At 35.6% G+C, this 23,508-nt stretch overlaps 1 protein-coding gene across 1 annotated transcript in view; it reads right to left on the bottom strand.

Moving 5' to 3' along the window:
* LOC123532440 (ankyrin and armadillo repeat-containing protein-like) overlaps window positions 1-23,508 on the bottom strand; it is a 92,903-nt gene that overhangs the window by 5,986 nt on the left and 63,409 nt on the right. Inside the window, exons 14-22 of the mRNA XM_053518370.1 lie at window positions 20,295-20,730; window positions 15,691-15,838; window positions 14,797-14,950; window positions 13,293-13,457; window positions 12,857-12,969; window positions 11,831-11,947; window positions 7,588-7,746; window positions 6,416-6,840; window positions 1,907-1,962 (exon numbers count right to left, since the gene is read on the bottom strand). Coding sequence (XP_053374345.1) covers window positions 1,907-1,962; window positions 6,416-6,840; window positions 7,588-7,746; window positions 11,831-11,947; window positions 12,857-12,969; window positions 13,293-13,457; window positions 14,797-14,950; window positions 15,691-15,838; window positions 20,295-20,730 — 1,773 coding nt within the window. The remainder of the gene's footprint in view (window positions 1-1,906; window positions 1,963-6,415; window positions 6,841-7,587; window positions 7,747-11,830; window positions 11,948-12,856; window positions 12,970-13,292; window positions 13,458-14,796; window positions 14,951-15,690; window positions 15,839-20,294; window positions 20,731-23,508) is intronic.

Genomic DNA, 23,508 nt, shown 5'->3' on the forward strand with positions numbered 1-23,508 from the left:
GCTTGTTGTACAGGGTCAGCTTATGATGGTGAACAAGTGTTGCAAGTTTCAAAGCAATAGCTTTGATAGTTTAAGAGAAAAAGTTTACCTAAACATAAAACTTAACCAAGAAATCTGATATTTTCTAAGTCCAAAAGGGGCCATAAATCTTGCAAAAAGCAGGATGGAGTTATGTTTCTTGCTGTACAGGGTCAACTTATGATGGTGAACAAGTGTTGCAAGTTTTAAAGCAATAGCTTTGACAGTTTAGGAGAAAAGCTGACCTAAACATAAAACTTAACCAAGAAAACTGATTTTCTAAGTCCAAAAGGGGCAAAAATTCTTGCAAAAAGCAAGATGGAGTTATGTTTCTTGATGTACAGGGTCTGCTTATGATGGTGAACAAGTATTCCAAGTTTCAAAGCAATAGCTTTGATAGTTTAGGAGAAAAGTTGACCTAAACATAAAACTTAACCAAGAAATCTGATATTTTCTAAGTACAAAAGGGGCCATAAATCTTGCAAAAATCAAGAAGGAGTTATGTTTCTTGCTATACAGAGTCAGCTTATGATGGTGAACAAGTATTCCAAGTTTCAAAGCAAAAGCTTTGACAGTTTAGGAGAAAAGCTGACCTAAACATAAAACTTAACCAGGCAACGCCGACGCAGACGCCGACGCCGACAACCGCTCAAGTGATGACAATAACTCATCATTTTTTTTCAAAAAATCAGATGAGCTAAAAATGTAATGCAACGAAGTTCAAATAAGGCTTTTCAATTAGGTATCCAAGTTAGACAGCTCCAGGATTAATTCAAAATGAAAAAGAATATATTTTTACACTGCATGCAAGGTGCAGCTCAGAAATCACTAAGATGTAAGCTTCGCAAATGAACATTGCAGATAGTTTGGCAAATTTTCATTGTTCAGAATACTGGTAATCTGAACTATTCTGTGCTATTAAGATAAAAGTTACTCGGAAATCAAGTTCTTGCTTCCAAAAAAAAAAAAATGTACAAATCCTTTCTGCATGAAGTGTACTTCAGACTTTTACCTAAAAAAATTCAAAGTATAAACACCAAAAGAAAATGAACAAGTCCCTCCCACTTATATGAAGTTTACTTCAGACTTTAACTTATAAAAAAAAACTAAGTATAAATGCCAAAAGAAATTGTACAAGTCTTTCCCGCGTATATGAAGTGTACTGCACAAATTTCAAAATATCTGCGGTGTACATGCAGTGTACTATTTTCTTGTACAAGTCCCTCCTGCGTACATGCAGTGTACTCGTTAAATTTTCAGAGTCTGTGCTGCGTACTTGAAGTGTACTAGTGACCTCCTGCGTACATGCTGTGTACTCATCGAAATAATACGCGGCATGTACGCGGCATGCGGTGTATGTAAAATGTACTCCTCTGTGTTCGCGGCATATACACAGCAAATACGCAGCATGTACGCCACAGAGGCTTGCTTCTGTAAGGGTCGAGTCATATACATGTTTTTATATGCTGTTCAATTATCATGTAAAACAACTCTTTCTTTGATTTAGTGTTGTTTAAACTTTCTTTTTCAAAATACATGTATAGAACTAGCCGTTAAAGGCTGATTTTCAACAATATTTCGGCTGTGTAACCACAGCCAGTAAACCTAATCAGTGACCTGGACATTCTACAAGTACTGACTTGCACCCTGCAAGAAAATCACAACTTCCCAGCATTAAACAGAGAAGGGCAAATGACTTCTGATATACTGTTCTCAATAGGATGTTTTTTATCTTTTGCCACTTTTTCTCATTAAATTTTGCAACGCTCCTAAACCAAACTTACATGGATCAAACTCACAACCTTGATACAGTGTCTCATGCCCTATCTACTGAACTAACTGGGTGAGTTGACTTTGTGTTACAGGCTTAGCTACAAAAAGCACTTACCATTGACCCCTATCCTGCTAGGGGGGATAATGGGATAGCCACCATTTATTTCAAGGCTGGAAACAAAATATAAACATGGGGTTATTAAAGACATACTACTGTTATCGTGTCAAAGGAGATCCCTGTTCCAAAGGATTGAGGAAATAGGAATATAACTAGGAAAACAATATTTATCCACCAATAAGACGATCATTCTGCCAATAAGATGGATTCTTTAATACATATCAAAATCTGCAGCATTTTGCAGAGACTAATTACCAGTATTATAAGGCAAATGCCATTAACTGACACACTTATATGACATAGTAGATATGTAAGTCTAATTATTAAAGAAAAATTTATAATAATTAATTAATTTTTCCATAATTTGAATTTAGAAGGCTGCTCTTTGTTATACTGGTCAAAGAATTTTAAATTTCTTCTTTTCTTAATTACATTTTCTTTCTTTTGCAGTTTCTCAATTGTTTTAATGCACAATCACTTTCACATAGCTCAATGCATTCAAATGTAACATTATTGTGGCTGTAGAAGGAATACAAAATATATATCAATTTACAGTAGACAGCATTTGTATGAAGCTCTTTTAAAATATATCTGATATCTGCATGTCTATCTTTTTCACACACACATTTATTTTCTTGAATTGGGAAAACAATTTTTCTGAACTGCTGTCTGAACACACGCTGAAAGTATCTGAATTCCTCTTGAATTAAACTGTCCGAGTAAATTTACTTAACTTGACCCACTTCAGGATATATTCATACTTCTTAAAAAGGGTAAAAAGATCTAGAGCCTACAAAATATGCTGAAAATACATACACCCTTGACTTTGAACTGACATAACTGAAAGCTACATTCTGTAACTATGTTGTCTTATAATGGCAAAATTTTGTGCCAACTTTAATATTTGCCCATGGGGTATAAAGATAAATAGCAGACAAGATTTTGTGACAGACAGACAGACAAACAAACAACTATTAATTATACATGTCTCCTTTTAAATTCTGGGAATACAAAATAAATATGAAAAACATTATAATGCAGAGAATGTATAATTTATATGTAATAGTCATTTATAATGTTGGACTTTATAACATTTATTTCCCTGCACCCCTATTTTCTACAGTCAACAAAAAGAGGAAAACAACTAAATACCAAAACCCTACCCATGTGATAACTTTGATGAATTTAATGTCTGATTGCTTTAATTATGTGTTTGAAGCAAAAATAAAAGATAAATATTCCAAATTAAATAATCATCTAACCTAATAAAGCTGCAAATATTATGCATTGTAAAAAAGATGCTTTTCCTACTAAGAAAAATGTGAGTCACAGTATGATTTACCTTTTGTCACTGAAGGTTTCCTGAAGAATTAAATGAAAATGTTTTTTTTTCTCTATTTTTGGGTAAAAATTGTACTTTTGTTGGTTTAATAGTTTTGTTTGGTTTTAAGGTAAAAATGTTAAAATAACATTTGAAAACTTTCACAACATCTTGACGGTAGGAGGAAGTTCAAGAAACTTGGATTAAGAGCTCAATTCATAAGCAAGCTAGACAGCTACTTCTCATGAGAGAATTCTACACCCAAGTAGAATTCATATCCATAGAGGTTTTGAAGTCTGTGACATTTATCTATATTATCAATGGCAACTCTTGCAAATTCTAGATCTTAGTAAAGGATTTCTGTTTTTTTTTTCTACTGAAAATTTTCTATATGTGTGTTTGTTCAGGTTTAGCATCTTTTTCAACAACTTTTCAGTCATAAAAACAAGACGTTTGCTTGCAGTAGTGAGTGCAATGCCTAACTGTATATGCTCAGCTACCTCACTGAAACATCACTCCATAGACAGGAGACATGACACCCCGCCTAGTCACATATTACTAACACTAGTCTGACCAGTTCTTAACTATCTTTTAATGCTGAACATCAAGCAAGGAAGCTTCTAATACCATTCTTCATGTGTTTGGTATGATACAGCCAAGGAACACATCCACAACCCCCTGCCCTAGAAGCGGGTGCTCTACCACCAGGCCACTGAGGCGGTTGAAAGTGAGTGGATGGACAGAAGGTAAACAGTTCATCCCCGAGCTAAAAAGGTTAAAATTGACTCAAGTGTACTGAAGAGAAAGCAAGGAAAAATTGACAGTCTGCCCACTTCTCACTTCAGTAACCTCTAATATCCAAATATATAGGAAAAACAAGAAATATTTTTAAACATGATGCCCAGTCCCCCCTCAACATGATGGCCTTTCTCCCCCAACAGGATGCCCAGCCCCCCAACATGATAGCCCATAAGAGGTAAATAGGAGTGTAGTATGCAGTCCCAAGTTTACTGAGTTCTTGAATATTGTTCTGAAAACAATAGGAGTTTTCTACTGAACATAGAAAATCATGGTATGAAAGAGCTAGCCTCCTCAAACTATTTAATGGAATTCTTAAGCAATCACTGCTAATCATTCTCTAAAGTTTGACAGTCTGAGGCCTAAGCATTTTGCAGCTAATGACTGGAAACTGTTAACAAACTTAATGTCACTGTAACCCTCAAAACAACAGTGGTCATCTTCTGACCACAGGCTCTGAAGTTTAGTTTATACTAATTTGTTTTAGCTCGATTGTGATGAAAGCTTCAAGCTTATTGGAACCACTCTCGAGTCCGCTTCCTGGAAAAACCAGTACTGGTGTCATATGTTTGTTTGTTTGTTTTGTTGGGTTTAACGTCGCACCGACACAATTTTAGGTCATATGGCAACTTTCCAGCTTTAATGGTGGAGGAAGACCCCAGGTGCCCCTCCGTGCACAATTTCATTACGAGCGGGCACCTGGGTAGAACCACCGACCTTCCGTAAGCCAGCTGGATGGCTTCCTCACGTGAAGAATTCTACACCCCAAATGAGGTTTTGAATCCACATCGATGAGGGGCAAATGGTTTGATGTCAACGACTCTAACCACTCGGCCACGGAGGCCCCTGGTGTCATATGAGAAGGCATGGTCGTGACCCCAGTGGGGCTCGAACCCGAGACCCCTGGATTGAGCGGCCGACACCTTATCCACTAGACCACCGCTCTGAAGTTTGACCACTGTCGGCTCAAGAGAATGGAAATCAAATGGCCTATAAACTGACCAAGACAGACAGACTGACTGACATCAGCAAAACAACGTATCGGTTAGGAAATATTAAAATTGTAAGAAATTTAGGTCATCAAAAATGGAGGGAAAACCTTAGAAATGCTGGTAAATAAATCAATACAGAGACTTGCAGGAGGCCTGTACCTATAAGAACAGAATAAATGCTGCATGCATAATATGAAGCAATTATGAAGCAGTAAGCCAGATTCAAATGTTTCTTATAACATCATGCAATTTCATTTACAATTCACCAATCTTGATCCTCATTCTTTCTTCCACTGGAAAGAACATATCATTTAGACCAGCAATATAAAAAAAAAGCATTTAAAAGGAGTGAATCATAAGTGACTTGGGCCAAAACGGACATCCAAAGAACAAGTGCAAAATCGATAGAATGGCAAAACAAGTTTATGGGATATTAAACTGTATTCTTAACAATCCTTAAAGGACAATATTTAGCCATGAACAGTATATAAGGACTCTGCATTCCAAATTCTACCATTTACCATCAGTCAAGGGTTCAATCTTAAATCCTGTAAACTGGTCTTGCCTTTTCCATGGAATTTCCTTTATTTTTGAAAATTCGGGGGAGCCCATTTTGGCTATAAAGTCACACATTTCCATCCAAAAATATGAGCAAGATCTGCCATCTATTTAATTTTTCCATGTAATTTTATAGAATGGGTGTGAACATTATGTTGTAATGAACTGTATTAAATTAAAGCACAGTAAAACTTTATTTAAATGACTTATTTTAAAGAGTTTTTGTTTTTGTATTAACAGTCTGACAATTATTTCAATCTGGCCTACTGCCATAACTTGCAAGTTACTAACCCACATACACAACCTGCATTGGCCAATAACACATGACTTTTAATCAGAAGTGAAGAGGGCCTTGAAAGCCCCGTATCAATTCCCTGACCTAGTTCTTATCCCAGGTAACCTAGCATCCAATCTAAGCTAAATTTCATTACAAAACATATTCTGTCTATGCTTTATGTTAATCAGGTAGAACTAAAAAAAGTTTTTCAATTATATGACCTAGTAACTTTGTTTTTGACTAGCTGACCAAGTATAAAACTTCCAAATGTGATGTTCACCTTTGAGCTATGGGTCCAGGTCTTAAGCATGACGCATGATCTTCTCATTATGGGGAATTTATGCGCTAAGTCATATTTAAATTACAATCCCTTCATGAATGAAAAAGTTACAAACCGGATATGAATTAGGGACAAATGAACAAAAGAATGAACATACTAATGGACAGATGCTGCAGGATTACTACATGCAGCCACCGAGGAGGGAATTATAACCTTTGAGTTGTTAAAAGAAATATTGTACAGAAAACAGTGGGGGTAACATAAAGAAATATAACCTTACCACTGAGAAGGTAATCCCACTGTCTTTGCCCGTTTAAAATCTTCTATAAATTCTGCACTGATTTTTGCATCTTTCCCAATATTATCCATCAATTTTTTATGTAGTCCTGGAGTATTTCTACATGCACTAAGCAGCAGTCTAGCAGCTGTCCGGTTAAACGTCAGGTAACCTAGTGCTACAGCAACAGCGCTACGAACTTGTTCATTTGGAGACGATAATTTCTCAACAAGCTCGTCAATTGCCCCAGTTGTTACCATGGCATCAGGAATGCCGGCACGTGTGTGTGAGAGACTGGAGATAAGACTGCTTGCCAATACTATGACATTATCATCTTCTGATGATAATTTCTTTACTAGTAACGTGACACCCTGAGCAGTAAGTGACACCTGGTCACGGTCTACTATCACACGAGCCAGTACCACAATCTGAAACAGAAAAAATCAGAGCTATCATTTAGCAGTTGATACCCCCAGGTGCCACTTTCATACAGGAAAAATAAAATGTTGTTATCATGACCTTCAAGTGTGACCTTCACCTTGGACCCAGTGACCTGCATGTCATCTTGATGAGATTAACAACTGATCCTAGTTTTATTATATCACTGACCTCCTGCAAGCCAGACATCTCACTCTCATAACAGGATCCTATATATACAGCAATGGATGACAACTGGTTCTAAGTCGGCAACAGTGAACACTTGGTTATGAAAGTCCTATATTTTTCACTATTGCTCTCTGTATTTAGATATACAAGTGGCTATTTCCTTACAATAACAAAAGGGCCATCATGGCCCTGGATCACTCATCTGAGATTCAATGCTGGATTGAATGATTCTGGTAGAGGGTCACTTCAGGAACATTGCTATGAAATTATTATAAAATCAGACAAGCAGTTTGTGAGATTTTCAAAGTTCTCAATATAGCCATTTAGACAAAACTAGCCCAGCATCTGGCTGGCATGTATTTTAATAAATCATAAAAACTTCAAAGAATTTGGTAGAGATTTGGAGACCACCTAAGGAACATTTCCATAAAGTTTGGTTGCAGGTTGCTTGGTGGTTAAGTAGGAAGTAGATGTTCTTTAGAAAAATTAAGGATGATGGACACCTAACGATCTTAAAAAGTCAACATAAGAACTCATTGCACAGGTTAGCTAAACATTTGCCTTTTTACCTGGAAAGCTGCATAACAGTTATGGAACTCATCCAGTGAATCGATGAAAGGTTCAAACACTGAATACTTGATTCCACCTGCCTCACGTATAGCATACTGTTGTGGGGTATTGTTGAAGGCAAATATAGTCAACGCCATACCAGCCTGTAATCTGATGTCCTGTAACAATATGTAAGCCACTTCAGTTTCTAAGCATATCATAATAAAATTAAGTTTGCTTTGGTGCAATATCTTTTCTGTGAGCTCATAATGCAAAAATTTAAGATCAAGTGATCACCAGTGAAAGGTAATTTGACCTTGCATTTAAAACAAATTCTTTCTTTTATTTTAATTTCTTTTCAAACTGCACGCTGGCCTAACTGAATGCACCATTACACTATAAATCAACAACATACATGGTGCATGACAGCACACAAGAATAATTTAATGCATAATTATGCAATAAAAACCAAAAATACACAAGATGCATGACAGAAAACTGCATCATTAACTTGAACAAACTAATTTTACATTAAACTTTGATGTTTGCACGCAAAAACTAGCATTTCAAATAAAAAAATTGACCATGTAACATTATCTCAGTGACTTAACTAAGCCAACCAACTGAGACTGCCTCAGTGTGTTTGTAGAAATGGTTGATAATGTTAATAAAATATTTTTGCAAAAGTACTTTTCGGAACCTCTTTCAATTAGCCTCAGTGCATTTTTGGGGTCTGGCTAAATCACTGTATATTATTCCTATATAATGTTTATAACTGAATTTTAAAAATATAAACAGACCTTTTAACAATATAATCTATCAAACAAGAGCACCGCCTTGCGGGTGCTGACGCTCATCTGATTTTTTTTGTATAATAGAAATATTGTCCTACCCATGATTTTCTAAGTCTAAAAAGGGCCATCATTCTTGCAAAAAGCAGGATAGAGTTATGTTTCTTGATGTACAGTGTCCACTTATGATGGTGAAAAACTGTTGCAAGTTTTAAAGCAATAGCTTTGATAGTTTATGAGAAAAGTTGACTTAAACATAATATTCAACCAAGAAAATGATTTTTCTAAGTCCAAAAGGGGCAATAATTATTGCAAAAAGCAGGATGGAGTTATGTTGCTTGCTGTACAGGGTCAGCTTATGATGGTGAACAAGTGTTACAAGTTTCAAAGCAATAGCTTTGATAGTTTAAGAGAAAAAGTTTACCTAAACATAAAACTTAACCAAGAAATCTGATATTTTCTAAGTCCAAAAGGGGCCATAAATCTTGCAAAAAGCAGGATGGAGTTATGTTTCTTGCTGTACAGGGTCAGCCTATGATGGTGACCAAGTGTTGCAAGTTTTAAAGCAATAGCTTTGATAGTTTAGGATTAAAGCTGACCTAAACATAAAACTTAACCAAGAAAACTGATTTTCTAAGTCCAAAAGGGGCAATAATTCTTGCAAAAAGCAAGATGGAGTTATGTTTCTTGATGTACAGGGTCTGCTTATGATGGTGAACAAGTATTCCAAGTTTCAAAGCAATAGCTTTGATAGTTTAGGAGAAAAATTGACCTAAACATAAAACTTAACCAAGAAATCTGATATTTTCTAAGTACAAAAGGGGCCATAAATCTTGCAAAAAGCAAGATGGAGTTATGTTTCTTGCTATACAGGGTCAGCTTATGATGGTGAACAAGTATTCCAAGTTTCAAAGCAATAGCTTTGATAGTTTAGGAGAAAAGCTGACCTAAACATAAAACTTAACCAGGCAACGCCGACGCAGACGCCGACGCCGACGCCGACAACCGCTCAAGTGATGACAATAACTCATCATTTTTTTTCAAAAAATCAGATGAGCTAAAAATGATTTGAAAGCATAGAAGGCAAGTGAGCAAAGTAATAGCAGACTCACGACAGTTAAAAATAATTAATAACAAGAGGGCCATGATGGCCCTATATCGCTCACCTGTTATCATTGCACTTGAGGACAAGAAGGTCTTCAGTAAAATATCAAAGTCCAAAGGACAGGAACAACAAAGGGAAGAAATTTAACCAAAAAGAAAAAAAAAATCTTACAAGGTATAGATGTGTCAAAATACACCTAAAAATTGGAGGTACCATCCATGTTGTACCACAGAAAAGTGGTCTTGGTTTTTCCCTACGGCCAATAATAAAAAAGTTACTAAAAATAAGCTATTTATAGTAACGTAAAAGGGAAGTAATTAAAAAAATTAATATTGTAAGTGAACAAAAGAAGGATCTGCCAAATAAATCTGTTGACATAAATGAAATTTCAGATCAGTATCTTCATTAGTTATGAAGATATACCCATTTTAATTTGAAATAAAGGGAGGTAATTTGACATAAAACCAGTCCATAGTTATCTACCCTGATTGTCACTGTCCATCTAATAACAATAATGAAATTTCAAATAAGTCCTGTAAGTACTTACTGATATAAATCCATTTTGATTACAATCAGGGGAGGTAATCAGATATAAAATAACTCTGGAACCTACGATTGACTCTGATTTGTCATGGAATCCAAGATTTATTGTTGTTGAAGATATTTTGGAAGTTTGTAGCAAATAAAACCATAAATGAAGTCTCTATATGGCTGCAAAAACCAAAATAGCCAATTTTGGACCTTTAAGGGGCCATAACTCTGGAACCCATGATGGAATCTGGCCAGTTGAAGAAAGGAAGCAAGATCTCATGGTGATACAAGTTGTGTGCAAGTTTGGTTAAAATCAAATCATAAATGAAGCTGCTATTGTGCAGACAAGGTCAAAATAGCTAATTTTGGCCCTTTCAGGGGCCATAACTCTGGAACCCATTGTGGGATCTGGCCGGATCAAGAAAGGAACCGAGATCTTATGGTGACACAAGTTTTGTGCAAGTTTGATTAAATTCAAATCATAAATGAAGCTGCTATTGTGCAGACAAGGTCAAAATAGCTAATTTTGGCCCTTTCAGGGGCCATCACTCTGGAACTCATAATGGAATCTCGCCAGTTCAAGAAAGGAACCAAGATTTTATGGTGATACAAGTTGTGTGCAAGTTTGGTTAAATTCAAATCATAAATGAAGCTGCTATTGTGCAGACAAGGTCAAAATAGCTAATTCTGGCCCTTCAAGGGGCCATAACTCTGGGACCCATAATGGAATCTGGCCAGTTCAACAAAGGAACCAAGATCTCGTGGTGATACAAGTTGTGTGCCAGTCTGGTAAAAATCAAATCATAAATGAAGCTGCTATTGTGCAGACAAGGTCAAAATAGCTAATTTTGGCCCTTTCAGGAGCCATTACTCTGGAACCCATAATGGGATCTGGCCAGTTCAAAAAAGGAACCGTGACCTTATGGTGATACAAATTGTGTGCAAGTATGGTTAAAATAAAATCATAGATGAAACCACTATCGTGCAGACAAGGAATTGTTGACGGACGCACGGATGGACTGACGACTGACGACGGACGAAGGGTGATCACAAAAGCTCACCTTGTCACTATGTGACAGGTGAGCTAAAAAGTGTGGCAAACTGTCGTAATACATGCCCATCAAAGTAAAGCACTTTTGACTTTCAAAATACTTTTACTGATTGATCAGACTAGTTGTCAATACTCTCCATTTCAACTTATTTAAGGGCCACAAGTTCACAGGGACAAAGAATATCCAGCTGGTAATCGGACTTGGCCAGGGATAATATGCCCATAAACATTGTCATCAAGTTTGGGGAACACTGGATCAAACTACAGAGTACTCATGTGAGAGAGCAGACAATTTTTACTAATTAAAGGGCAATAACTCCAGAGCCAATGGAACAATGCAGCTAGTTATCTATCTTGGTTAAGATATTATACTGATGTTCATACATCATACATACTACTTTCACAAGCTACAGTGTGTCAGTTATAAAGAAAAACAATATGTCAGAGAAAGTTTGTAAATACAATTTGTGTTAACCCTTATCATGCTGAACACAATTGATTCTGCCTTTGCAACCTGTGTAGATCATGATCAGCCTGCACATCCATGCAGTCTGATCAAAATCTGCACTGTTCGCCATTCAGTCAGTATCTTTTAGGTATGCACCCCTTTTAACAGTTAATGGTACTTTGGTACTGTCCAAATTGAAAGATAGACTAGTTCATTACAGAAATTTAGCAGAGTAAGGGTTAATTATGTGAATATTTCCCAGTAATTTGTGGGTTTCTTTACAGTTCCAAGTATCATTAAAGCCCTATTTGAAGACATGTTGAGTAAAAGATCTTACTGTATTTTTTGACTTGAGTAAGTCAAGAAGGACGTCAAACTTGAAGTCTGGCTCATCATTCAACATGTCCTGGTTTTTGGTATTGCTCAGTATGATACAACCAAGGGAGATTGCAACCTGTAAGTATAAAACTATTTTGAAAATAATGGCTCATTTGTACCATCTTTAATATCAACATATTATTCTTGTAATATTGCTGTTAATAAGCTATATATGAATTCAAGTTTGGCTTACTGTAATGAAAAAGTTAAAATTAAACAACATCATATGAATTTAATGAGTTACAATACTTCAATGACAAATGAATTAATTTCCCCTTTGTCAAAACAAACAGCTTTTTTTAATGTTGATATTGTAAACAGACAGTTGTTAAGTCAACATTATACTTTGTGATTGTACTACTCCCACATGTTAATTTAAACAACAACATGTTTATATTATTGTTTGATTGTTATGGTTCTCATGCATCGTTGGACTCAAAAAGGTTGTCAATGATAGAAGTTAAGTGCATACTGTAACGTTATACAAAAATATTTTCTGTATTGAAACATTTTAAAGAAGAAAAATCATAATTATCAAACATGTTATCATCTGAGTTATCGTGCGGGATTTATACCATGTCAAAGCAGCTGATAGAACATGCAATTACTGTTTGTTTCGCCATAAAATTCTGCACATCAATTTTTTTTGTGACAAATGATTATAGTAAATTGTGTGTTAGTCACATTGACATTGTGTAGAAGTGTGAAATGATGTGGGACATTCACTGCTAAGTGGCTAAGGTCACTGACCTTGAATCATGTGCCTCACTGTTCAGGGTTTGAGTCAGGGTGTCAAATACTATCAAGAGGGACTGGCAAAAATGATTCTTCCCTACCTTATCCCCATCTACTTGCCTGAAATAATGTTAGTGGTATCTGAGTTCTTCCTCCACCTGTAAAGCTGTAAAGCTACTGTGTCTTAGGGACTTAAAACTCAAGAAAACAAAAACCAACAAAAAAATACAGAGAACCGACTTGTACCCACCTCAACTTGGACCTCCTCAGACAGTGGGGAGTTCAGCTGTTGTACAAGTAGAGGTATGGCTCCTTCCTCTGCAATCTTGTTCTGTGTTGTCTTGTTATTTCTGTATGCCACACCTAAATGAAGAGAGTTAGGGTAAAGGGAACTAAATCTAGCATAAAAAAGACACAACTTGAAGGTAATTACCTCCCTGAAACTTCACAAACAATAGAACGCAAAAATAAATTTTAAATCACTTTAGAAATCTTTGATACTTTAGCTTTAAACAGCAATGTAACATTCGCAACTTCAGTATACTTTATTTTTTATTGAAAAAAAGATCTTTAATTTTACCAGAGGCAACTATCATTAGATATCTCAAATTCTTACATCATAATTTGTGTACAAGCTGAAATATTGCTTATAAACTAAAAATACAACCCAGAAAAAAGCTCCTTACCAACACAGAGTATTCCAAGCACCTTTATAACCATCAGCATAACTTTAGTTGAAGTATTTTTATGTCTACGAAGCAGCCTAACAAGTTGTGAGAAGCAGTCTGCCTGTGACAGTCTGTTCTGGTTCTCGATACTTTCCCGACCAAGCGCAATACACATCATACATCCTGAAAAATATCAATACATAAAACCAATGTAACTATTCCAGAAAGTTTGAACCCATTAATTTTACACTGACTGTAAAAACAGTTCTCACAGCTTATGTTACCTATCCTTGATGCATGCATCTTGGAATTTGATGAATACATTGTGTGCTTTGACAAGGGACTGTTGAGACCCAAGTCAAGTTAAGCTCACACTGGCATTCAAACCCGTAACCACCAGATCAAGTGTCTGATGCTCTATCCCTACACCTCCTTATATGTAAACTTATAACACTATTTTGTGTCTTGATCTATTATAAATAAGGAGCTTTAGTGAACTAGTGTGACAAGTTTTGACGGGCAAACAAATAATGGACGGACAAAAACTCCATGAAAATTATCTTAATGGAACACTGACAACAACCCTTTGCAGCTATCATGGCCTTGAAGTTCAATTAAAACCAATCAAATGTTTAGTTGAAGAGGTAATGACAAGGTTACATTATGGAAGAATCATTAAAGGGCAGTAACTCTGAGAAAAAACAAAGGACCAGTAAATGGCTACACTATATGAATGTTGTCTTTATACTTTTCTTTGCCAGACAGTTTCAACAGAAGAATACCAGCAATTAAGAAGAAACTGCAATGACAACATTTTATATATTGAACATATCAAAGGACAATAACTCAATGAAATGTCAAAACACCAGGACATAATGACCATGTAGGCATGTACACTTCATAGCTCATTACTTGTGAAATTTCATCAAAATCCAACCCGAATATAAAATGACTGGGATACATAATATTAAAGATTTACACTTACATGAAGGGAAAGAAGAATCAATCTGACTAAAGTACATCTCCTATTACGCTACGCTTAGGATCTGAACACGAGCTATTGATAGCCTCGTTCTGACGACCCTTCCGCTGGCCAATCAAAAGCTAACTTACAACATTCTGCAAGCTTAAAAAAGCCTTGGTTTTTGATATCTACAATTCTTATGTCATAAGATGTCAGACTGCTGGCTAGCTCAGTCAGGAGAACACTTGCTCTGTAAGCAAGAGGTTCCGGGTTCCAGCCCCGGACTTACTGCAAATTTTTCTTACTCTTTGACATTCGAACAAGTCGTCTGATTGGTTCAAATAAAAATAGATTTGTGAAAATAAAAATAACAATACTGGAAATCCAAAATATACAGAAGACGTATGTGAATAGGTCGTTCTCAGATCTTCGTTTAGAAGATCAAGTACTTAAGTCAGATTGAAGAAGAATATGCGTATTAATGAAGTAAATACTAGCAAGCAACATAGTGATCCTGTTCAACATGATGACTCAATTATTCTGTCAAGCATAACTTACCAACAGTAAGCAGTTTCTCTGTCGGCTCCAACAACATCTGGTGTATATGTGTAATCCCTGTTACCTCTGCAATATATTTCTCCTGAGTTTTGGTGTGTCCAGCCAGAGACCACAGAGCACAAGCACCCTGTTCTCTCACCTCAACACTTATATTCTGTAAATAATTTCAATCAAGAATAATATATATACTGCTGCTACGCATTAACAGTAAGATATAAAATGTAAACTTTGATATATGGCATAGCAAGCAACATATTAGCTTAATGTACTTTTCAGTCAATGCACACTCTCAAACTCTGAAGTAAACACTGACCTATTTTTAGCATTTGTTTCATTTTCAAATTAATATCATACTGCAACCAATAATAATTTGCAGGTTGTTTTTTTTTCAGTTTGAATTCAAACAACATGTGACCTATCATCAGCATCCCCTGTAATGATCACCTCACTTTACAAAGTACCTATGGCACGGCAAAATATTGTACATAGGCAGCTGAAATGGGTGACTGTTTACATTTAAAAGTATGTCTTTGTTCCTAGTTTAAAAGCTGTTAGAACAAAGATGGATGTCTACAGTGGATGATAGCCAGAACAGCCTTAAAGTCCTCCAGTGTAGATTGATTTAAGGCATACTGAGACAGGCAGTTCCATAGGGTAACAGTGATAGGTAAGAAGATGTACTGATCAGCATGCTGAGACAGGCAGTTCCATAGGGCAACAGTAATAGATAAGAAGATGTACTGATCAGCATACATGCTGTAAGATCAGGAACGATTTTTCCTTGAAATAAACTGTTCTGACGACATCTCACGGAATGTCAAACTAACTACAGAAATCAAATATAGAGCAAAGTTAAGTTGCTATAGAAATGCAATGGCCATAGCAACAGTATACCTTTAAGAGTTTGATGAGAACTCTAGGTGCATCAAGTTCAAGGAAAGCTTTCTGGCACTTGAAGTTATTGGTTGCCATGGCCTCTAGAGCGTTAGCAGCCTTCACCTGTACCCGGACATTCCTACCTTTGATAAGGTCAACAAGAGGTCTGAAAACAAAGATTAAGAATGTGTTCCAGCAGAAACCTAAACTTGTTACAACTTTTTTTGTTTAGACCCAGACAATTTCTGCTCTCACTGAAATTTGGACCTTATAATTTTATGACCTTATGATTAAAAGTCAGATCCAATATTTCCAAATATTCTAACAAAATCATTGTTTTAAGCTCAAGAATTAAGAAAATTAATGCTGAAACTTTCTAATAAACTTAAAGTGTATATAACATGCAGAATTTTCAACTCTGATTGCATGTGAAAACTTGTATAATGCACACAGATACTGTAGTACACAATATTCTGCCAAAAAAATAACCATTGGTAATAATTCTTTAAAACAAGAGCTCGTCGAACACGAAATGCCCCCCTTGATGCATTCAGTAATTGCACAAGGAACAGAAATTATATGCTCACTGTAAACAAAAGTTCTACCATCTGGTTTAATCTGACCTTGACCTTTAAACTATTAACCTAACAAGAGATTGCAGAGTGATCTTGGTGCCATCCACTGAGCCATTTTTAAATGTTCCAAATTTCAAGACTAGCTCAAGGTCAAAATCAAGGTCAATTTCATTTTGGTACAAAACAATGTACATGTGGTCCAAATTTGAAAGCTGTGGCTTGAGAAATGTGAAAGTAGGTAATAGGTAAAAATCAATGTCAAATTTCAATTCAGAACACAAAAATATGCATGCGGTCCAAATTCGAAGCCTGTAGCTTGAGAAATGTGAAAGTAGGTCACTAGGTCAATCTCAAGATCAAAGTTCAGTTTGGTACACAAAACTATGCATGTGGTTCAAATTTGAAGGCTGTAGCTTGAGAAATGTGAAAGTAGGTCACTAGGTCAAAATCAAGGTCAAATTTTATTTCAGAACACAAAACTATGCAAGTGGTCCAAATTTGAAGCCTGTACCTTCAGAAATGTGAAAGTAGGTCACTGGGTCAATCTCAAGATCAAAGTTCATTTCAGTACACAAAACTATGCTTGTGGTTCAAATTTGAAGGCTGCAGCTTGAGAAATGTGAAAGTAGGTCACTAGGTCAAAATCAAGGTAAAATGTTATTTTGGAACAAAAAACCATGCATGTGGTCCAAATTTGAAGCCTGTACCTTCAAAAATGTGGAAGTAGGTCACTAGGTCAATAACAAGGTCAAAGTTTTTTTTCGATACACAAACCTATGCATGTGGTCCAAATTTGAAGGCTGTAGCTACAGAAATGGGAAAGTAGGTCTCTAGGTCAAGATCAAGGTCAACTCATGTCAAGGTTCATCTTGCCATTCAAAACTATACATGTGGTCCAACTTTGAATGATGTAAGTTATGGACATGAAGATTCTAAGTTTTTCCCTATATAAGTCTATATGAGCCATATTTGACCCTAGAGGAATAATTTGAACAAACTTGGTAGAGAACCACTAAATGATGCTACATTACAAAATATCAAAGCCATAGTCTTTGTGGTTTGGACAAGAAGATTTTCAAACCTTTTTTCCTATATAAGTCTATGTAAAACATGTGACCCCCAGGGCGGAGCCATATTTGACCCTTGGGGAATATTTGAACAATCTTAGTAGAGGACCACTAGATGATGTCATATACAAAATATCAAAGCCCTAGGCCCTGTGGTTTTGGACATGAGGTTTTTCAAAGTTTTTCCTTTATAAGTCTATATAAACCATGTGACCCCCGGGTAGGGGCCATATTTGACCCCAGGGAAATAATATGAACAATCTTAGTAGAAGACCACTAGATTTTGCTGCATACCAAATATCAAAGCCCTAGGCCCTATGGTTTTGGACAAGAAGATCAGAAACCGTTTAACTGTTCCTGGCAAATGTGACCTTGACCTTTGACCTAATGATCTCAAAATCAATAGGGGTCATCTGCTGGTCATGGCCAACCTAACTATCAATTTTCCTGATACTACGCCCAAGCGTTCTTGAGTTATTGGCTGGAAACCATTTTACTGTTCCTGGTCACTGTGACCTTGATCTTTGACATACTGACCTCAAAGTCAATAGGGGTCATCTGCTGGTCATGTCCAAGCTCCCAATCAACTTTCGTGACACTAGGCCTAAACGTTCTTGAGTTATCATCCGGAACCCGTTTTACAGTTCAGGGTCACTTTGACCTTGACCTTTAACATACTGATCTCAAAAACAATAGGGGTCATCTGCTGGTCATTACCAACCTAACTATCAACTTTTATGATCCTAGGCCCAAGTGTTCTTGAGTTATCATCCGGAAACCGTTTTACTATTCAGGGTCACTGTGACCTTGACCTTTAACATACTGACCTCAAAAACAATAGGGGTCATCTGCTGGTCATAACCAACCTCCCTATCAATTTACCTGATCCTAGGCCTAAGTGTTCTTGTGTTATCATCCGGAAACTGTTTTACTGTTCAGGGTCACTGTGACCTTGACCTTTAACATACTGACCTCAAAAACAATAGGGGTCATCTGCTGGTCATTACCAACCTCCCTATCAACTTTCATGATCCTAGGCCCAAGTGTTCTTGAGTTATCATCCAGAAACCGTTTTACTGTTCAGGGTCACTGTGACCTTGACCTTTAACATACTGACCTCAAATGAAATGTAGTTATGCATGGCATTCTCAACTTCCCTATAACTTTCATGATCCTATCATGACGTCTTGAGATTTAACAATTCGGTAACGGACCACATCAATCGAGCACATTACAAAAATATCCCTATCCTTTTGAAGGTGGCACAAGAAGTATTGAAACCTTTTTCCTTTAAGTTATGTAAATGTGACAGGCGTAGCCATATTTCCGGGAGATATTACAATCTTAGTAAACTGTTCTCCACAATATCAAACTCTCCCTGTGAGTTGATGGGTGAATGATTTTCAAATTCCTTTATTCATTTATATAACACATGTGACCCTAGGGCCATATTCCAGAAATAAAAACATCTTAGTAAAATCCACTAATTTTGGCACTACCTAATAGCAAGCCTAGGCAGGTTGCAAGTAACACCGTTTAAATTTTAAATGTGTTTTTTAATGACAAATAAACTTTGTGGTCATGGTTAACTATATTTCCTGTACCTAACGCCAATTGAGTTAATGCTAAACATTTTGTTTCCTTCCTGTGAATTGATTTTTACTATGACCTAAAACAAAGGACGACTGTCATTTGCTCAATCCTTTCCCAGTAGAGCGTTCTTGATCATCCGGTACCTGTTTACTGCTTGCATGGTCACTGTGCATTGCTTTACAATACTATCTAAAATGAAATAAGAGTCATGCATATAAATTACACTTTACAACTTTTATCATTTCTTAGGCCCAATTGTTTTATTGTCATAAGAAAAGATTATTTCGTTCAACATTACCTTACCTTCTTTAAAACAAAACATTGTGACCAATATATATTTTGGCCTGTCCGTGTCTTGTGTTATTACCATAACTATTTATTTCAAGTCTTTTATCTATCACTTCTGTAACAAAGCAACGCCTTGCGGTGCTTACCCTCCCGATCAACTTTCTTGATCTAGGCAAGTGATTGAGTTATCCATGAAGTTTTACTGTCTAAAGGGTCATTCTTGCAAAAAGTCAAAACATTTAGGTTCATTGTGTCAGTGTCCACAGATGCTATCAAACTTTGCATGTTTAAAGAAATTCTTGATGTTTATCGGAAAGTGACGTTAATTCATAACGACTCTGCAAAAAATATTTCCTAGTTCAAAAGGGGCAATAATAGAAAATCATGATTATTTTGTTTGCTTGCTGTCGGTTATGTAAGGGCAGCAGTTAACCAACTAGTATCGAAGTCAAGCTTTATCTTATATTTTAAGAGCTCAAAAATTCCACATAAACAATGAAAATATTTCAGACATACCGATATATTTTCAAGTCCACAAGAGGAAAATGCTTCCAAAAACAAATGAGACCAATCTATTGATTCCTATTGTAACAGGCAGGCTGCAGTAACAGGTTGAACAATGTATAAGTTTTTTAATGCAATACAACTGTGATCATGTTAATTATAACTGTACCTAAACAATGAATAACAAGAATGATTTTCTGTCCAAATGGCAATAAATACTTGAAAAGCAAGATCGGGAGTTATTTTCCCATTTCAGTAGAGACGGTCTGTTTGCTGTGCTGACCGATATTGCAAGGGTTCGCAATCGCTCTTGATAGTTAGCTAAAATGAAAATAAAACATAAAAAATTATTTTTAACATAATTGTGTACATTCTTGAAAAACAAGGGTTGTTTTTTTGGTCATTATGATGGTGAAAAGTATATTTCCAAATAATATTTTACTTTTAAAGGAAAAAGTGCCTAAAATAAAATTTAAGACCCTGACGGCTCGCGACTTTATACCTCAATAACATAACTTTATTCATTTTTTTCAATCCCTTACTTAAAAAAAAAAAAAATGCATTCTAATTGCTTTTGAAATGTAAACTCCATCAAGTCAGTGTTTTAGTAAACTTACGTGAATCAACTGTAAGAAATTCCACCAATGGTTCCAGCCCATGAGCCTCTGACACTGCAGTTTTATTGGTATGGTTACTCTCACAAAGCACTCTTATAGCATTTACTGCATTCACTAATACGTCCTCTAACTCAGAATCCATGAGATTCACTAACGGTTCTATTCCATTTTCCGAAGCTATCAGCTCCTGGTTCCCTTCCACGCAAGCTAAATCTGACAGAATGATTGCTGCACGAGACTGGATATCGTCAACAGGGGACGACAAAAGTTTTATCAATATTGGACCAGAACTGCAGTGTGTAAGTGCTTGCCGGACTTCAGTTTGCTCCGATATGTTACATAATACAGATGCGGCAACACACTGAAGCTCCTCGTTGTCAATCTTCAGAAGGTTCACTAAGGCAGGTACACCCTCTGTAAACACAGAAAACTAACTTAAAAAAAGCTTTAAATGATTTTATATAAATGCTACTTGCACTTACTTTTCATTTCAAAACAACTCAATCCATAAACACTGAGCAGTAATATACACAAAGTATTCAGTACTCAATACCAGTACTATAAATGAGTTAGACTACGACCACGTTTTTGCAGTAAGTACATTTTGCAAAGCATTCTATTTGCAACAGAGTCTAAAATTATTATTATACAATGATTTAAGCAATTAATTTCTAAATATGACAAATTCAGCTATATCTAAAGTCTAATGGATACATTTACATGCTCAGATACAAAGGGATACAGAATGTCTGTAAATATGATTTTTATCTTAAGCTAATAAAAAACTGAAACTACAATATGAGGGCGATTCAACTGATTCTGTCACTGGGTCTTTATATGCTTTATAATTATCAATCAGATCAAAGCAATTTTCAGGTCATCCCTTCACTTCCCCCTTTTGTTTTAGATAACTCAGCATTTGCAAAATTTAATAAATATAATTGTGACATGACAAGAACTATAATTATTTAATTCTGTCATATTATGTGTTCAAAAGATAAATAAAAGGTGCATACAAAACTTGTACCACAACTGTTTCAATTACAACAATTTCATACCAGACTAATCCATACCTGTGTAAATTGTTTGCTAAAATATAAAACTAGGACCTATGTGAAAAGGGAAACATGCATAATGTATTTTTTTTATTTTACAACTGAAAAAGTGATCCAAGTAATCTAGTTTAGGCCTTTCAATTCAAGTCAAGTCAAGTCAGACTTTATTTATTGAATAAATAAAACAGCAATCTAGCAGCCTTAAAGCATTATAATATTATGAATGTCTTGCAAGTACTTATAGTTAAGAAGAATCTTTCATTGGTCCTCATTACTACCAAAACAGTTACCATAGATCGTTCTTGTTTTGTTTTGTTGGGTTTAAAGTCACACCGACACAATTTAGGTCTTAGATGAGCACCTAGGTAGAGTCTCTGACCTCCGGTAAGCCAACTAAATGACTTCCTCTCAAGAAGAATTCTACACGCAAAACAAGATTTCTGACCCATATTGGTGAATAATTTGAAGTAGGCAACCTTAACCAGTCATCTATTGAGGCCTCTACCTGGCATCTGTGCCTAAAACAATTGATACATTATTTTGCTTGCCTACTGAATCCTACAAGAAGAAATTTAAGCATTATTTTCTTAAGTTCTATAAATTATAACATTTATAAATGCATAGTTAGTTACGCCATAATTTACTGCACAAGTGTCTCCTTAAACCCCAGTGTACAAAACAAGTTTTTCAGTACTGCTGAATTTAAACACCAGACATTCCATCTGGTATTCAAGAATAACTGAACTTATACTGATTATAATCCTGTCTCTTTAACACGTTCTAAGTTTGTAAAGCACTTTTTGGAACGATATTACTCTTCTCCACAAAATTTGAATATTTAAGGCCATAATTTGCATATATTTAATTGTAGTGCATACCATATTTTTCTGATTTCAGTTCATCACTTTTTGTCTTTTTATACATAAGATTAATTACCACATTTTGATGATAATCTAACAATTTGTTTACAATCAACTACCTGAAAAAAAAAAACCCTCAAAGAAACCGAAGAGTTTAGGCCCAAAATAAGGTGTTATAAGTTGTTTGAGAAGAACACCACAAAATGCACACAAACACGAAGAGGAATAAACCATTATAACAAAGATGACTGAAAAATGACTGCCAAAAATCACCAACAGCAACATTACAGAAACGAATGTAGAACCTGCTGTCATGAGTAGATAAACTCTAACCCTTCCCATGCTGGACACGATTGGTTTTGCCTTTGCGACAAGTGTAGATCATGATCAGCCTGCACATCCATGCAGTCTGATCATGATCTACACTGTTCGCTTTTCAGTCAGTATCTTTTTGGTAAGCACTCCTTTTAACAGTTTATGGTACTGTCCAAATTGGAAGATAGACAAGTTGCATGGTAAGGGCTGAATTAGTCAGTCAGCATCATCAAATAATGAATAAATAATTCAAGATGTGATCATCAATTTGGGAATTCAAACACTGCAGTGAGGCCATGTAATAAATATCCATTCTTTGTCATAACAGCTTTTCTAATAATTTCCGATAAGTCTTATACAAACAAAATTATGAAAAAGTGGAAAATATTTTCAAAATCAATGAAAAATCCAAGTTATAAACCAAAATCTATAAAGTTAGCTTTTATCTAAGCTGTTGAATTTCTTTATAATCATCTTGTTTTAAGACTTGATGCTTTTACAAAGAATTTGGTTTGATAGTGTAAGTTACTCCCCTTTGTTGCTAATATTCCATTTGCAAGTCAACGTAAATACAGAATGTGGTTTAATTTCTAAGTCTTACATACATATTCTTAAAGTTGGTAATTATATTTTGATAAGATTAAGAGCTTTCCTGGCATGTCTAAACCCCAAGAGATTGTGGGCACTGTATTCTGTTTTTTCTTCTTCATCCTTCTAACTTTATATAATAAATTCTTGCATGTAAACTGTAACTGCAGTAAATATGAATCAAAGTTACTAGAACAAATTTTAAACAATTCTTCATAAAAAAGAACAGCTGCTGTGAACTTGACATAAAATGAACATATAGCATCATAAAAAAAATCAGTGAAATTGATAGATAAAAGTAAAATTTTCATAGAAAGGACCAATTCTGAATCTGTTACACTGCTCAAAATTGTGTTTCTATTGAAGTCCATATT

Source organism: Mercenaria mercenaria, chromosome 11 (genome assembly GCF_021730395.1).
Source record: "Mercenaria mercenaria strain notata chromosome 11, MADL_Memer_1, whole genome shotgun sequence".
Lineage (NCBI taxonomy): Eukaryota > Metazoa > Mollusca > Bivalvia > Venerida > Veneridae > Mercenaria > Mercenaria mercenaria.